Source organism: Aquila chrysaetos, chromosome 24 (genome assembly GCF_900496995.4).
Source record: "Aquila chrysaetos chrysaetos chromosome 24, bAquChr1.4, whole genome shotgun sequence".
NCBI lineage: Eukaryota > Metazoa > Chordata > Aves > Accipitriformes > Accipitridae > Aquila > Aquila chrysaetos.
Window position 1 is genome coordinate 3,963,257 of NC_044027.1, and position 17,006 is coordinate 3,980,262.

The 17,006-nt window shown below is 50.7% G+C and overlaps 1 protein-coding gene across 1 annotated transcript; it reads left to right on the forward strand.

Annotated features, from left to right (window-relative positions):
* The first annotated feature begins 1,977 nt into the window (after positions 1-1,977).
* On the forward strand, positions 1,978-16,324 carry FRS3 (fibroblast growth factor receptor substrate 3). Its single transcript, XM_030000499.2, is given in 8 exon segments — positions 1,978-2,209; positions 4,774-4,908; positions 5,115-5,203; positions 5,735-5,921; positions 7,952-8,113; positions 8,703-8,860; positions 9,673-9,852; positions 9,854-16,324. Coding segments are annotated over 6 exon segments (1,506 nt in total). The 5' UTR covers positions 1,978-2,209; positions 4,774-4,908; positions 5,115-5,137; the 3' UTR covers positions 10,607-16,324.
* Positions 16,325-17,006: the final 682 nt, after the last annotated feature.

Consider the following 17,006-nt stretch of genomic DNA (forward strand, 5'->3'; position numbering starts at 1 on the left):
TGGTGTTGGTGCACGGGTTATTGCAGTGCTCACTGGTGGTTTACATCTCCGCAAAATCACCTGGGCAGGGAGAGAAGCAGGAGGAAAAGGAGAAGGGGCAGGCGAGCATCTCCGCAGGCTGCTGCTCTCCTCATCCCTGCGCAGGGGTCTCAGCGGTGCTGTCGAACCAGCGCTGCAATTCCCCAGGGACCCTTCAAGGTCTCGGATCGGTGCTGGGGAAGTTAATCTGCTGTTTGGTTTTAGCGGAAGGTTGGTCTCCACCGCTTTATCTTGACCCGTTTGCCGCTATGGACTTTGTACCACCGGGCGGTGGTGGGGTGGTGGGTGGCTCCCCCCCTTCCCTGCTGCCAGCTCCCAGCCCGACCTGCAAAGCGGCTGCTGCCTGCGCTCTCCACGCTCCACCATCCCCCTACACGGTGGAAAGATTAATGGGCAAAGTCCTCGTTAGGAGACCAGCCGGGCACGGGGACTCAAGACTCGACAGATGGGTCACTCCGGCCTTTCCGAGGTGGGACCAGCCGTCGTTCCACCGAAGCCACCGCCCTGGAAACGCCACGAGGTCCCCCACGGGCAAGCGTGCACCTGCGACAACGGCACGTGTTGACGGGCAGGACGCCTGCCCGACGGGCTTCCCCGGCTGCCAAAGCACCGCGGCGTGACCGGCGTGCGGCCGACGGCATCCCCGCAGAAAGGGCAGGACCGCAGAGGCACGGCTCGGTGACTCGGCGCTGGAGCAGAGCAGGAGCACCCGCGTATCACGGCCGAGGAGCCCCTGCCACCCTTCCAAACCCGTGGCTGATGTCCGACAGCTCCGTGCCGTAACGGCACGGGTGGGATTGTAATTCCGGAGCGATTGCAATTGTAAAAATTGCAACTGTAAAATCTGCAGCCCAGCCTAACTCTCCCCGTGGCCTCCCTGTTGTCGTGCGTGCAGGGCAGCCCCCTCGCGTGTGCCCTGAACCCTCCCGGAGACCCTGCACGTTCCCGGCCGTGAAGCCGTGCCTCATCCAAGGCCAAGCGCTGGCCGCGGGCGTTATTATTTAACACATGACATCAGGAGCGCCGGGGCTGAGTCAGGACCCCCACGAGCAATCAGGCGCCCGTCGAGGTGGTCTGGGGGTGCAGCTGCCTGCAGGACCCCAGCACCGAGCTGCCATTGACTGTGCTGTTTTAGTGCTCTGATACTGGTAGAACTGGGGTGGGTGGTGTGCGGGGATGCTGTGAATGGGGGCGCACCCCCCCCCAGCACCCCCTCCTGCCCCAGGCCCCCCCAGTCCTCTTCCACTGAGCTGCCTAGTGCCTCCCCCCACCCCAGACCCCCCCAATCCACCTCCACTGACCCCCCCAGCAACCCCTGCCCCAGACCCCTCCCCAATCCCCCCTCCACTGGTGCCCCAGACCCCCCCAATCCCCCTCCACTAACCCCCCAGCACCTCTCCTGCCCCAGACCCCTCCCCAATCCCCCTCCACTAACCCCCCAGCACCTCTCCTGCCCCAGACCCCTCCCCAATCCCTCTTCCACTGGTGCCCCAGCCCCCCCAATCCCCCTCCACTGACCCCCCCAGCACCTCTCCTGCCCCAGCCCCCTCCCCAATCCCTCTTCCACTGGTGCCCCAGCCCCCCCCAACCCCCTCTATTACCCCCCAGCACTTCTGCTGCCCCAGACCCCTCCCCAATCGCCCTCCTCTCACACCCCAATCCCCCCCTCCTGCCTCAGACCCCCCCAATCCCCCTCCACTGTCCCCCCATAAACACTCCTGCCTCTCTGCCCCCCTCACCCCCCCGCCCCAGGGCCCCCAGCCCCTCTCGCCACACCCCCTTACCCCCAGACTCCTCCCCTGGCCCCGCCTCCCGCATTGACCACGCCCCCTTTCCGCGACCACGCCCCGCCGCGGCCGTGGCGCCGCGGAGCCAGCGCGCCCCCTGGCGGCTGCGCCCTTGCCTAGCCGAGTCCTCCCAGCCCGAGACGCTCTAGGCGGCGGGCGGTGGACTCGCTGCTCCCGGCGGGCCCGGCCCGGGCTGGCGGGGGGGGACGCGGCGCTGGCGGGGCCCGACCCGCACCCGGTCCCCGAGCCCGAGCCCGGACCCGGCGGGCCGGGCAGGGGACGGGCCGGGACGGGCCGGGTCGGGGACCGGTCGGCAGGCAGGCAGGCAGGCAGCGGGGGCCCGGGCCTCAGCTCCCGGACGGCGGAGCCGGGCAGCGCCTCAGGTACCGACCCGCGCCCGGGCCTTCCCTCGGCACCGGCACCGCGCCTCGGCCCGGGGCCGCCCCCTCGCCTCCCTGTCCTTTCTCCCCCTCGTGTCCCCCGGTGTCCCCTCGCACCCCCTCCGCGCTCCCCAGCCGTCCCCTTGCACCCTCTTCCCCGTTACCCCCCCCGGGACTCGCCCCTTCCTCATGCCCCCCCCGTCCCCACGGGCTGTGCAGGCCCCTTCTTCCTCCCTCCAGCCCCTTCCTCCTCCCTCCAGACCCTTCCTCCTCCCTCCAGACCCTTCCTCCTCCCTCCAGACCCTTCTCCTTGCCAGCCGCCCCTCTTGCCCCGGGAGGTGCCCCCCTGCAGCCCTTCTCCTCCCTCCCATGCTGGTGGGGGTCGGGGGAGGTCGGTTGCTGCATGTCACGGGTGGGTTGGTGTGGGGCCATGTGTATTTCCACGCGAGGTGTCCCTGTGCATGGCTGGCCGGGGTGCCCTGGTCCTTTGGGATGAGGTGGACCCTCTTCTGCAGTCCTGGGTTTAAGAGAATGGCGTGGAGGAGAGCAAAGGCATGAGGGGGGTCTTCTGCGGGCTTGGGGGTACGGACGGAGCCTCTGGAGGAGCAGAGGGTTTGGGACAAGAGTGAACGACCTGGCTGCGAAATGGGGAGAGGTGAGCTGTGGTCTGGAGACTGGGCCAAGGAGGGCTGTGAAGGTTTCCGGAGGATTTAGGTTTGGGTCTTGGGAGGTGGGGAGACTGGAGGGGAGGATGGGGTTGCTGGTCTTAGGAGGCACGTGCTCTTGCTCGCAGGGAAGCGTATCGTGCTATTAGAGTGTTTGGTTCGACTAGTTAAGGCTCTGAACTGGCAAACAGCCGTCGGAAAGGTGCGTGTGGAAAGCGCTGAGCAAGAGACAGGAGTCTTCAGAGTCTCAGTGTCTGCATGAAAGGGATGCCACTAAAATATTCAACAGCAAGGAGTCGTGGGAAGCACCAAGGGAGTGTTCAGGGATCTCACAATGTTTTTTTTCTTGTTTGTTCAGTTCTGACCATAATAACTGTTCAGGATGGGCGACAGCACTTCAACCTAACCCCCTCACAGGTTACACAGACGCGGCTGGAGGGAGCACCAGAGGGAGAGAAATAAAGAAGAAAGAGGGGGAAAAGGGAACGTGTTTCCTACAAGTTGGTGGTTTTGGTTTTTTTTTTTTACTGAGGGAATTGATGAGGTGGGAGTGCGAGGGCAGAGACACTAGAGGACAAGGCCCCTAGTGACCAGATTAGATGAAGCGGAGAGGGATCTGTTGCTAAATTATTGATCAAAGCCTGTAAGGTCAGTGGGGAGTAAATCCATAATAAGTCTAGCAAAAGAAATAGAATGGCTTGAGCAAGATGCCGTCGTGGAACAGGGAGCGTGTGGTGTTATTACTGTTAGGGGTGATGGGTATGTGCAGGAGGGCAAGTGGCAGGCGGCTTGTTTTGTGCCCGAGCTTCTTCAGCTTGCTCAAAAGGAAGCGTTTCTCTTCTGGGGGAATTTGCAGGGTTAGGATGTGGTGGAGAGTTCTTCAGGGGCCAAAGCTAACGCCTGGGGTTGCAGTGGAAGGTGATTTAGGTTCTGTTTTGATGTAAAAAATGAAATGGGACCCCTTGGTCAGCTCGCCACTGGCTCTTCCCCCTCTCTCCTCGCTGCTCTGCACCACGAGGGAGCCTGAGGGCAGCTGTGCAATGTGGTTTTGCACAAAGATGCAACTCCGTGATTCATTGTTTAATTTGGAGCGACTGTTGAGGCAGATTCTGGCATGGCAGAGCGAGAGGTTTCCAATAGCCTTTTCATTTTATTTACTGCTCCAGTGCCAGGCTGGTTATCCATATGGCTTCGTTCTCTCACGCCTCAGATGGAGACATCATTAGCTGTTCTCGCCAAATAAAACATGGCATCCTCTCGTGTTATCTGCTGCTGAATCCCCTGCCCTAGAATGGATCTGGAGTTCTTTAAGTTTGCATCAAAGATAGCAGTATTTCTTACTACTAGTGCGTGCAACTCCTGCCTGCTTGATACTTGCACTTGCTGGCTGTTGTCATATAGCAGAGTTTTTGTGTTCTCTGGCATTTGTTACTTTTCATAGTCCAAAGCAGAACAGCTGTTTTGTTCACTTACTTTTAAGGTTGCTGGTTCTCTGACCCTGAAGGACCTTGCATTCAGTGAAGGTATCTTGACATTCCTAAGCAGCAGATGCATGTAATTCCTTGTATCCTCACAGCCCTCAGCCATTCAGTATTACTGTTGTGTTTTATCTGCAGTACAGTAGCTCCGATAAACCCCAATTCTGTGTAGGATCCCAAAGCCAAAAAGTATCTCATTTTTAGGGTTTTTTTAGCTGTAGACTCTATATTTTTTCAGAAATTACAGGAGTGGTCTGTGCAGAATTATTTTCTATAGTCATATAAATGCAGGTAGTTAATTTAAAAAAAAAAAAGTGCACCTGCCTTCCTTGTGATATTTGAAGGGAACTTCAGTCACACCTCCACCCCGCCCTGCTTTTTAATCTCTGGGTTTTAATTTGTTTAATTGTATTCTCCTTGTCAGGTGGAAGATGGGACCGTTTCCCTTGTGTTTTAGGTGACTCTGACACCTGGTTACCATGAATTCCCGAGGGAGATAGAGGGACAGTAGTGGGAATTTCTTCCCGCTCCTCCAAAAAAATCCAACAATTGCCTAATGGTAAGAGAGGTGTTATTTTTAATTAGCCATATATTGTACGGTGTCCATTAACTGAGGAACACATTGAAGAGTTTGAGATCCAAACCCACTGGGCCACGTGTAGGGGGATCGAGGCGGATACAGGCTGTAAATGCTTCGTGTTTGGAGAGGGTGGGAGGAGTTGGTTTGAAAATATGATTGTCCTCTGTTTTGTGTCCTCTCCCCAGGGATTGCCTCTTAGGCTGACGTCATGGGGAGCTGCTGCAGTTGTCTGTGCAGAGACAGCATCCCAGACAACCATCCCACCAAATTTAAGGTAAGTATTGCACCTTCATCCCCACCACAGAGTCTGCGACAGCACTGACTACCAGCAAAGCCCAGCATAGCTTGAACTCCAGGCATGAAAGGAAAAAAACCCGCTGCTCTTGCAGAGAAGTCTTTCACTTGATAAGATTTGCAAATACGTTACTGTTTTGGTTTGTTGGGTTTTTTTCCTTTCCTTAAGCAACCTCTGCTGCAAATATGTTTGTATTTGCAGTAGAAATTGCCTCTGCACTGAGATTCAGCCTGAGCAAGGAAATGGGGAACTGGAGAGAAACCTTTTATTGCTCAGGGCTGTGTTCCAGTGTCTGTGCTGAGACACATCAGCTGAACTGCCAAGCACACAGTCTCCAGGGCTGCCGGCTTGGCGCCTTCTGCCAGCAATGAATTCATACTCTCAGCTGAGAAAAAGGCATCTCAGTAAATGAAGGGGGAATCCATGGGAATTACAGTATCTTCATGGGTGGGCTTTTTTTCCGATACCAGTACACTGAGTTTCCTGACGTGAGCTCTGTGGCCTCTGCAGGTAACGAACGTGGATGATGAAGGTAACGAGCTGGGATCTGGGATTATGGAGCTGACACAGACGGAGCTCATCTTGCACACTCACAAGCGAGATGCTGTCAGGTGGCCCTACCTCTGCTTGCGCCGCTATGGCTATGACTCTAACCTCTTCTCCTTCGAGAGCGGTCGTCGCTGCCAGACAGGGCAGGGTGAGTGTGGAGGTTCCTGGAGGAAGAAACACTGAGGTTTCTGTTCCCAGGCAGCTGGAGTGAGCTGATGCTTGTGTCTTCCCTAATTCCTGCATCTAATGAATCAACAGGTTCTTTTGCAGCCTCTGTTCCCCCAGAATACCAGAGTGTGCATGCACATACAGTTAATGCTCCTGATTAAAACACTAACAAGAACAACATAATGGCTCAGGACCTGGGCATAAATCTAATGGTCTCGTTTTGCTAGTGCATCAGTGCTCATGAGGTAATGGGTGAAGCAGGCTTGAGCATTGGATGGGGGGTATTTAATGTCAGAGAGGATGTTAGTTACACTGTCAGCTCTGTGCTTGGGTACCAAACGATGCAGAGCTCTGGCAGGAGGGTTGCTGGACTTCTTTCCTTAGGAGCTAGAAAGTACTTTTTGCAAGACTGAAGCTTTGTTAAGCGTCTTTTAACTCTGGGGATAAAGCAAAAGGGCATCACCTGCACCTTTTTGCAGGTCCCTCTTAAGGTTCGCTTATTCCACAGAGCTGCCAAATGCATGTCAGTAGCAATAGTTGTTTGAGCACATTTTGTTTTTCTCGGTACATTCTCTTTGCCTTAGTTAGTGCTAGTTCTCCTTATTTGCATTTGGTGTCTGGCAGCCCTTTGTAACGTAGAGGGAAAGGAGTTTTACGTTTTACTGATTTTATGCATGGGGATGCTGTGCATAGAGAAGGGAAGTGAGTCACCCAGGAGTACATGCCAAGTCATCAGCAGCGCTGGGAATAGACTCCAATTTTACAATGGTGCCTGTTAGTTCCTTTACCAGTCTGTCTCCCTTGCTTTTAAAGAGCTGAACATTTTCTTGGCATCTGCAGCCCCAGGAAAAAAAAGTTTGTTTCCTCATTCTATTAATGTGTTTGTAAACTCCTTCTTATCCAAAAGGACTCCGCATGACTGTTCAGTGTCTGTGTAAAGCACTGCGCAAATCTGTAGTGCCGTATGCTCCTTTTTAATATTTATGTAAGTGGGGTTTTCCTCTCCTGGAGTCATGTGCTTATCAGTTGCCAGCGATGGGAATTGCTTGTCTTTGGTTTCTGTTTTGCCTTTTGCAGGATGCAGATCAGTGATTAAAATTCTGCCCTGTGTGCATTTTGGTTTTGTTTAGGTCCAGGTAGTGGTGATAAAGCAGAACCGTTTGCTCTTCATATATTACAAAATTTTTAGCAAACACATACTTACTCATCAGTCTTAAAGCAGACAGAAATGACAGGGATGGCGTTGTGTTTTGATGAGTTTTCTCCCTTCCCTTGTAGGATTTCATTCTGCTTAGTTAATTTTATTTGGAGGACTCCTTAATGACGCTGCTTTCCACTTTATATAAGGCAGATATAGCTATTTTTGTGGCCAGAATTTTTAAAACCTTATTCTTTGGGGTAGCAGCTGTTGTTGCCATGCCGTTCTCGTTGCTATGGCTTTTGTGCGTCTATGTGCGTGCCAGCTTGGGATTGGTTAGCTCTGCACACACCGGCTCTAGTTTGGGCTGCTTGTTTGGGGAGACACAGTTTAATTCCATACATTTTTGAAATATGACATTCTTCTCCCTCCCTCATGTGCACACTCCACAGGGCCCAGTTCAGCTTCCAGTAGTCACTGGATAGACTTTCCCCAGTAATGAGAACTGGACTGGGTGCCCAATGAGTTAAAATAGAAGATTAGAGATGAAATGAGACCGGTAAGCCTGTCCCTTTCACACCTCTGCTCGTGTGGGATTGATTGTCCTAAGATAACCAAGGTGCTCACTATTTTTCTTGTAATAAGGCACCATTTGGTCAGATGGCAGTCATGGCATTGTATTTCTGTTGATGCAATAATCCATCGAGTTGTTGGTTGTTTTCCTCTGGCTGTGGCTTGCAGGGGTTGATTGTGTTAAACACAGCAAAAGAAATCAGAATTGCCTGTTCATTTAGAGCCAAGAATTACATATACTCATGTTAAAACAGGATTGCTTTCTTGCTTTTCTGACCCTCCTCTTTGTTACTGTGCAGGGATTTTTGCCTTCAAGTGTTCCAGAGCAGAGGAGATCTTTAATCTGCTTCAGGACCTGATGCAGTGTAACAGTATCAACGTAGTGGAAGAGCCTGTTGTCATCACCAGGAACAGTCACCCCACAGAGCGGGAGCTCTCCCGGACCCCCCAGGCACCCAACAGTAAGGCTCTTTCAGTGTCTGGGGAGAAGAGGGGGGAACACAGAGACGTGGGTGATACCTGCAGTCACTCATGTGAAACTGCCCTTTGCAGCCCATGGATATCTCCCATGCGCTGCCTCGCTGCTGACCCTTATCTTTATGTCCATGTGTGCTCCATGCAGCAAGTTTATTTTAAGGCCCTTACTTGTCTGCGATGTGGTATTTTGTTTCCAAGGAAACAGCAACAAAAAGCCCTTCAAATAGTCAACTGAGTTGTCACCCTTCGGTTGGTTTTCACCTGGACCACTGCCAAGTGGCCTTTTTTAAGTAGCACCTACAAGGATCAGGTGGTTTCTAGAGGAAACCACATCTGGGAGAATTCGTATTTGCTCAGTTCCTGTCTCCATTAGGAGTCACTTCAATAGATTTAAACAAGAGGGCCTAGCCCCTGTATTTATACTAGGTACTTCATCATAAGGATCTTCCCCAGGCAGGCTGATTCTGACTTACAGGGTGCAGTTAAAGGGGCCAGCTCATTGTGAAAGTGAAGTCAACTCTATTTTATACCAAACCAATGCTCTAATGCTTATCTGTCTTGATTCTCTCCCAGGTCTGGGGTACACTGTCCCAGGATTTCCCAATGGATTTCACAGCTTCCCTGGAGAAACCCTATCATACTCCGCAGTCCGCCACCCCTCTGTGAGCAGCCTGAGGCATTCCTCTGTGGGTGAAGACTCTACTCATGCCCTTATTGGGCCTGATGATCAGGTAAACCTGGATGTCCTAAAGTCTACTGTTTGCAAGCAACGAACAAGGAGCTTGTTTTGCTGGCGGTCCTGTACAATTCTCAGTTTCTCTTACTCCAGCAAAGCTCAGGGGACCCTCATACCTCGTCATCCTTTTTTTCTCTTTTGCTTCATTTTGCTCTTGTAGACTTCTGCTCTCTGACACTTCACTAGAATAGATGCTCTTTCAAGGCTGACTGAGTTGGCTTCCTTGATCCACGAATATTTGCATGGCAATTACTTGACAGCAGCACTTAGCTTGTGAGCCCAAGTCACATTGCCTTATCTGTCAGCTATTGCTGCAACCCCGAAACTGATGTGCAGATGCATACCCAAGTTCAGACTCTTTTTATTTTTATTTTTGATGTTCAGCTCTTTGTTCTCAGTTTTAGAATTTAAGATTTTTCCCTACAAAATCCAGCTTGTCTCAACCATTATCAGAGAAGCCTAGGTAGGTGTGAGTGCTGCAATATCGCCAGTGTAAGCCACTCAAGGAAATATTTTGCAAGTGGCTTTGCTTTTTGTTCTGTGCCATATGCATTGAGCATGAAGCAGATGATGTGTATCTTCTGCAGTTGGACTCCTTTTTGTCTCTTCTTCAGCCCACAAATCCAGAAATGGCTTTTGTGTTTTGCTTCCCAAAATCTTTTCAACTTCTGAAATTCTTCCATCTTCTCCTGCTTCATCAGCCGCTGAAAACTTTTCCATTCCTGTTGGTTTCTCAGCTGCTGACAGCTGCTTTGTTCTTGTCTCTTCTCTTCTCCTTTCACTGTCCCTCTGCTTCTCTCCTTGCAGTCCCACACCTACGTCAACACGGCCAATGGTGATCAGGAGCTGAGGGGCCGACATTGTATGCACTCCTTGCCTGAAGTCCACCCTCCTTTCCCCCATAGGAACCGCAGCTGCTCCCTCGAAGACCGCAATCCCCAGGTCTTTCTGCAGCCGGGGGAGGTTAAGTTCGTGTTAGGTCCCACGTCCAACTACAGACGCGTCTGTCGGCACCACCGGGAGTGCAGGACGCACTTCTGCCCCCCCCCCCAACAACAACAACAACGAGTGTGAGGAGGAGTGCCCTTCACCCCAGTGCGTCTACGAGAATGTCAACGGCTTGCTGCCCCCAAGCACCACCTCCTCTCTCTGCCGAGGCGGGCGCTTGAAACTCACCCGGGAGGACACGGGCTTACCTGGCTGCTCCCATCGCAGAACGGCGTTGCTGCACTATGAGAACTTGCCGTCGCTGCCCCCAGTGTGGGAGTGCCAGCCGCTCCGGCGGGGCGAGGAGGATGTGGGTGCCGGGGACATGCTGACGCCTTCCCCCAATGGCTGCTCTGAGGCTGGTGAAGAAGATCCCCTGCAGAACTACATGAACTCGGAGAACACCGCACTGCATGGGGACAGTGGCCAACGGCGCAGCGGCTTCCTGCCAAAGCCTCGTCGCGGCTGCGTGCCCAGCGTCTTCAGCTTCGACTTCCCCCGGCCCTGTCCAGAGCAGCCGCGGCAACTCAACTACATCCAGGTGGAGCTGGAGGCTGAGCCACGCAAGGGACATCAGAACCCACCGGTCCCCCGTGTCCCACCTCCTGCCACCCACGAAGCCCGCCGGACGGACTCCTACGCGGTCATTGACCTAAAAAAGACAGCGGCCATGTCCAGTTTGCAAAGGGCCCTGCCGAGAGATGATGGGACTTCGCGGAAAACTCGACATAACAGCACTGACCTGCCTCTGTAAGGGGGAACGCCAAGTGCAAGCACTGTGTCGTGGCTTTGGTACCTGCCCTTCAGTGTATTGCCCGGTGTGACTTCCATTCGCCATAGCCTTCTGCTTCCCTGTTTACCCCATTACCTGGTGTCATGGGATGGCTCCTACAGCTGATGTTAAGGCTAGTCTGTCTGTCCGTCTTCCCCTCTCCGTCTCTCCCGTGTAGTTTGTTTTTAAAGCCTTATGGGATATTTGATGACACTGTTTGAAGGTTAAATTTCTGGCGAGAGGGGCAGAAGGTGCCAGCAACAGTACCGGCACTGTGTGGATACAGCCTCGAATTGGGTTAGCTCTACTGATTGCCTAGCAGCTCCACGAGCAGTGCCAACAGCCTGGCTGCAGAGGCAGGGCAGTAGCATGGTGGAGGCGTGTTTCCAAAAGCACGTTGCTTTAGGAGCTCCACTGCAAATCCAGCCTGTTTCCCGAGGATTTCATGCCTTGCGACTCCAGGCAAGCTCTGCAGCTGGGCCATTCCAAAGTCGGTTTTGCCTTGGGGTTTCGCTGATCCCTGATGACTTGGGAACTCATGCTGCGGTCTTTTCCCCCTCAACTCGCTCCTTTCTCCTATTTTTTTGAAGCTTGTAGAAGCCTTTTATACTTCTGTCCCTTTCTGAGATTCAGTTTAAATTGGGCAACTCTAGAAATTAATAGAAGAGGACAGACAGCCATGGGCACAGACACTGTGATCACATAAACCTGATTTCCTGAGGAGACCCTGCTTTAAAAGGGGAGGGGAAGACCGCAATTATGAGAGAGATTTGAGGCTTGGTATAGAAAACTTCAATTGTGCCATACTCTGTTTTGTTTTTTAAGGGTTCTTTTTGGTGGCCGTTCAGAAGTGTTGTTGATTTATTTATTTGTTTACTTATTTATTTATTAAATGTTCTTTTGCATCCCAGTGGTAATTGCCAAAACCGGTGCCAGTATGAAACATGTATTCGCTATGGCTCACTCCTGTCTGGGGAACAGATCTCAGAAGAGGTTGATGGCTTTGCTGAGCTGCAGTTGGGGAAAAGAGCAGCTGTGAATCAAAATTTTTTTTAACTGGGACTGACTGTCACAGGGTGGGTGGGAAATGGTACGGGAGACGTGGGAGTGTGAGCAGAGCTGCCAGGCAGCTGAGCTTGGAGTTGTATCAAAGTCGCTGCCTACACCCACATGCCTGGCTGGGTCCATGAGAAATATTTGATCGGTGTTTTGAGTGAATGTGCAGTTTGTTTCCTTCAACTACGGACTTGGAAGGGCTAAATTTTGGCTCTTGGGTAAATTTGTGGCCTTTGATGTGGATTTTTCTCTTCATACCAGGGCTGAGTCTAAGCTGAGCTGTCGGGTCTCTGTGTGAGGTCCTGTGTAGGGTCTGTGCTCCTCTCCCATCGCAGGATGTTCCACCACCCCTCTCCGCATGGTGACACACTGCAGCTTAATCCCTCCCTGGATTACTCTTTGCCTTTATAAGCTGTTTCCATGAGACAGAAGTGCCCTGGGTTACTCTGGAGTCCCACCTTTCTGCTGTCTGTATTCTTCATCTTCCTCCCTGGGATAGGAGTTGAGAGATCCAGTGCTGCGAGGTGTCCTGCTGCCAGCAGAAACATTGCCAAACCTTGCTGTGTTCTCCTTGTCCGTAACGTTTTCCGATATGGAAGTCAGTGAGCCTCCAGTGTGAAAGAGGAGGGAACTCGATCATCCAGCTGCAGCCTGCTTTTGAGGTCCAGAAACTTGATTTCCAGATTTTTGAAGTTCAACCTTTTTGGTTTTGGTGCTGTAATGTCATACTGAAATGTGACCCTTTTGGGAGCAAGGACATGTGCCATGCAGTTCAGAAAAAGTGATAAAAGTATGAGTAATGCCATGCCTGTGTCGGCAGAACATGGATTTCTTGGCTTGCCGTTGCACTGTAAACTCAAAGTGCACCACATGCTTAAATTAACTGTTTTTTCTTTTTTTTTGGAAGTCCTTGTGCTTGTCTTCCATTCTTTTCTCCACCCCAACCCTTGTGTGATCTATAACGGAAAGGAAACCCAAATAATATATTTTTATATGTGTACCAAATGACTTTATTTGAAGGAAAAAAAAAAAAAAAAAAAGACAAGTAATGTATCCCCCTAAATCTAGCTTTCTTTTAGGGAAGTGAGGGAAGAAATTGTTTATATATATAGTAAAAAAAAGTTAACTGCGTTAAGCTTTAAATTATTTAAATAAAGAGTTTCTAAGCTGTAAGTGTCACCCTCTGGGACAGCACTAGCAGCTCCCACATGGCAGCACAGGGCAGTGCTCTGGGAGCCTCTGTATGAATCTGCCTTTCCACCGCCTGAGCTGAGAAATGCAAAATATTTATTCCCCTCTTCCCTCCAGAAAGGGAAAAAAGGATGAAATGTTTTACATTTACATGAAGGAAGAGGTGAGGGCCTTTTCCCACCCTCACGGGAGTTTGCAGGTTGGTTAAATGCAAGGGAAGATGCTGTTGGGTGGCAGCTTGTGTCTTGGGAGAAAGCAGGTGAGGCCTGGGGCTGCTTCTTGGGTGCTCCCTGTGGCCACCGGCCTGGCTGCCTGTCTCCGATGGGTGGGATGAGGCTGGTGTGAGGGTCTGTAGATACTGTGAGCTCCAGGGATCAGGGAAAGCACACCGGTGCTGGTGGTTCCTCAGAAAGGGTGGGCTCCCAGCGAGCCTTGGCTGCAGTCCCATTTAGGTGGCTCTAAATGAGCTTTGCTTTCGGAAAGCTGGCTTTGACCTTTTGAACTGCTGACTTTCACGTCCTCCAGACAAACTGGGTTGTCCAGCTTGTGCCTCCCTTTCCTCTTTGGCGAATCTGATGCTCCCCTACCTCCCAAGGACACTGAAAGCAGCAGTGACAAGGAGACCGCTGTGCCATAGCTGTGTGCTTGCATAGCAAATACATTATTGCTGTTCCCCGACAGCATCCCTTAACCTGTTTATAGCGGAGGATGATGCATCTATTCAAAGCAGCAGCATTTCCTTGACCTTAAAGATGAGAAAACATAGAGCTGATGCTGGCTGCATCTGCTGCTTTCAGTGCACGGCGATCTGGCGGGTGCCTTGCTGCACCATCCTTTGCTTTACGTCCCGTTGTGTCCTCCCTGGTGGCTGCGGGTCGGGGAGCAGCACTGCTGGCTCAGCAGGCTTTGCTCGGGTGGCATCGCAAGCTCCCCAGAAAGCTTTGGGAATGAAAAGCCGGTCACAGCTCTTTGTTTGCAGAGGGTTTGTTTAATGTTCAAGCAATGAAATGGGAAACGCCGTGCAGGCAACCAGGAAACCAGTTGTCATTTATGGCTTTCAGGGTGCTCATTGGGTTCACGTCCCAGTGATTTTCTTGGGTTTTTTGCTTTTCTGGAAAACTTCCCAAGAGTCTGCATTAAGCAGCTAGAACCCTTTGAGAACTTCTTTATATTCAATTTTTCAGGTGGTGTGAAAGCGCAAGGAGAGATCAGAGTCGTGTTTGAATGCTGAGGTGGTAGTTCTTGGGGCAGTGGGAGCAGAAATGTCACCATTTCGGCTTTCTCCCTGTGTTACAGCCCGAGCGGTGCTCGCCAGTGTCGCAGCTTCCTCTAGTGGCCACGCTTGAAATGGTTTCGGAGGAGAAACCAGTATTGGGTTGAAAGGCGAGGAGGACATCCGAGTTGGTGTTTTCTCATTCCTTCAGTTCTTTGATTTGGGTGATGGGCAGGAGGGATCCCTTCTGATAGCTCTCTGGAGTCTTTCCTTGGTACTGTTTTCTTTTGGTTGAAAATTTTATTTATGCAGTTTGTTGTATTTTTACGGCACCTTGTAAAGAAGGATCTTACAGATTTTGCTTTGAGCCTTACATGCAAGTTTGCTGGACTTTTCCAATGGATGCATACTAATATACATGTGCATGCTTACTTGGATGGGAAACTAAACCAGGGATACGGAATGACTCCTCCTATCCCCTCAACCATGGAATATCCCCCAAAGCAAAGACCACCTCCACAGAGCAGGATACCCCACCCTTTGTGGCTGCATCCATAAATCTGGTTTTGAGTTAAGAAGGATTCATCCAGGGTTCTGTGCATCCAACTGATGCCACACAGGTGACCAGGAGGAAACAAATGAGCACGTGTACATCTGAAACCTGCCCTGGAGTTAGTCCCTGAAGCTGAGTTGAAGCTGTGAGATCTCTTGCTCTCCCAAGCTTACTTCTGCAAGGCAGATGGTTTGCCTCCACGTTTTGTCTGTGAATTGGTAACTTGGACAAAGGAGCTGTGTTCAGTCAACTATTGCGTTTGCTGAGACTTTGTTTGGTTCTGAAAAAAGGGTTTAGGCAGCAAAATGAAGCTGGTCTGGGTAATGGCTAGGACCTGGCAGCACGAGCTCAGCTGTTGGTTCACGTACTTGGCTGTGGAGCAGGTTTGTGTAGCCCCCACTGGGGACTGTATCGCATCTTCGCTGGTCTCCTTCCTCTGCTCGTGCGATTGAAGTTCAAGGGATGACTTGGTAAGCAGCCATGTGCTATGCAGAGAGAATTTGACTGTCTTAACCTTTTTAAGTGGTTCTTGTTTGAGTTTTGAGTTAATCAATCAGACTTCTTCCCCTGATATTTCTTCCCTGGTGAATGCATAAATGGATCTTTAACCCTTCGCTTTCCCAAGAACCTGTTGGTAGGAATATAGCTTCTCCTGGCACTTAGTTGTCTTTTATCGTGGGAGGGTTATTTGATTTGTTTTTTCTTTTAACCCATTTTATGTGCCTGCTTTTCCCTCAGAGAGGGAGGTTGGAATATCTGTGACCTGTACCTGCCTTGCAGGGAGAGGATGGCAGAGAGGCTGGATTGTGAGGGTTAAAGGATCAATATTTCTGTAAAGAGACTCGAATGTGTTAGTTACTACCGAAGTATTGTTATTTTTATTACCTAAGCCATGCTGTTCACTGGGAGAAAAAAACAAACCAGAGCTTGGTATTACAGCTCTCTGTTCTCTTGGCCATTTTCTCCTGAAGTCTTTCCTCTGTCTCTCCATGTGACGCTGCTCAGCCCTCTTGGGTGGTATCTTGACTGTGAAGTATCATTAATGAATGATCGTTAATGAACGCATTGCCTAAATTCAGCTTCTGGGAGGGCTGCCATCAGTCTTTCTGGGAAGTTTGTCTTTCTCCCAAACTTGGCTCATCTTGAAATGCCGCACACAGGTAGCAGAACAGGTTTAGATTCCTGTTACCGAAGAGGACCAAAGGTGAATACATTAGTGGAAATCCTGAGAGCTTTGAAGTTTGCAATTACAGGCCAGGGTATGGAAAAGGCTAATTGTAAAGAAGGGATCTAATTTGTTTTTCTTCCATAAGTGAATGTGATTTTACAGTTGAAAGGCCCAGATGCATCTGTGTTGTCTCAAGCTTTCCTCCCATGCGATTCTCCTTGTTGTTACTTGTACTGGTGTCTTTGATACTGAACATTTCTGATATGGCAGAAAAACAAAGGTGCTTCGGGGCTCTGGCCACCGGGGATTCAGTTGCTCTGACCAGAGGGGTTGATCTTGCTGTGTAATTGCTTCTTCAGGTTATTTCTATGGATATCCATTCAGTCCTTCTTTATATCTCATCCAGGTGTAACCTTACAGGTGAAGAACAACAGCAGTGCGATGTGACCTGAGGAGTGCTCATGTCTTACATTAATGTGCACTACGAATGTATACAGAATAAATGGAATATGATGATTATCCGGTGGTCCTGTCTTTTGTGTGTGATGCAAAGAGACAACTGCACGTTCCAAAGTGAGCTTTACTTTTTATTTAAAATTGAAAGCCAGGCCAATAATCACCAGTTGTCCTCATGCAATTCAAGCTGGACTTCTTGCAACCTTTGTTTTCCAGGTCTCCCTTCCCTGAAGGAATAATGTCTATGTCCTTCTGTATTCTACCTGGAGCAATGGTTGCTGTCTTCCACCTGGCTAGTCTCACTGCAATAGACTTAAAAAATAAATGAAGAGAAACACGTATGCCGAGGCAGACACCTTTCCCTCTCTGTTGACTGGTGACCCATGGGGATATCTTTGCAGGGCAATTCCACGTGCTGGTTGTTTGAGCTGGAAGCTGAACTCACAGAAATGTTTGGATGAGGTTCTCTGGCCTGTGTGATACAGGAGCCGAGGCTCTGAAGCCACTGACTCTTTCATGGAGTCTCTTTTCGGGGCAGAACCATCACTGACAGTTGTGGACAGATAAGGGTATAGACCAGATTTCCACTGAGCTGAGCATCAGGAGGAAATCATGAAGTTGCCTTGGAAATTGATGTGCTATGAATGTAATTTGAACATAGCAGGAATATTCATGGTCTCTGGAGTACCTACCCTTTAAGATGGGCTGTTACCACTGTGGGTAATTTAAGCTAATAGTTTGGAAT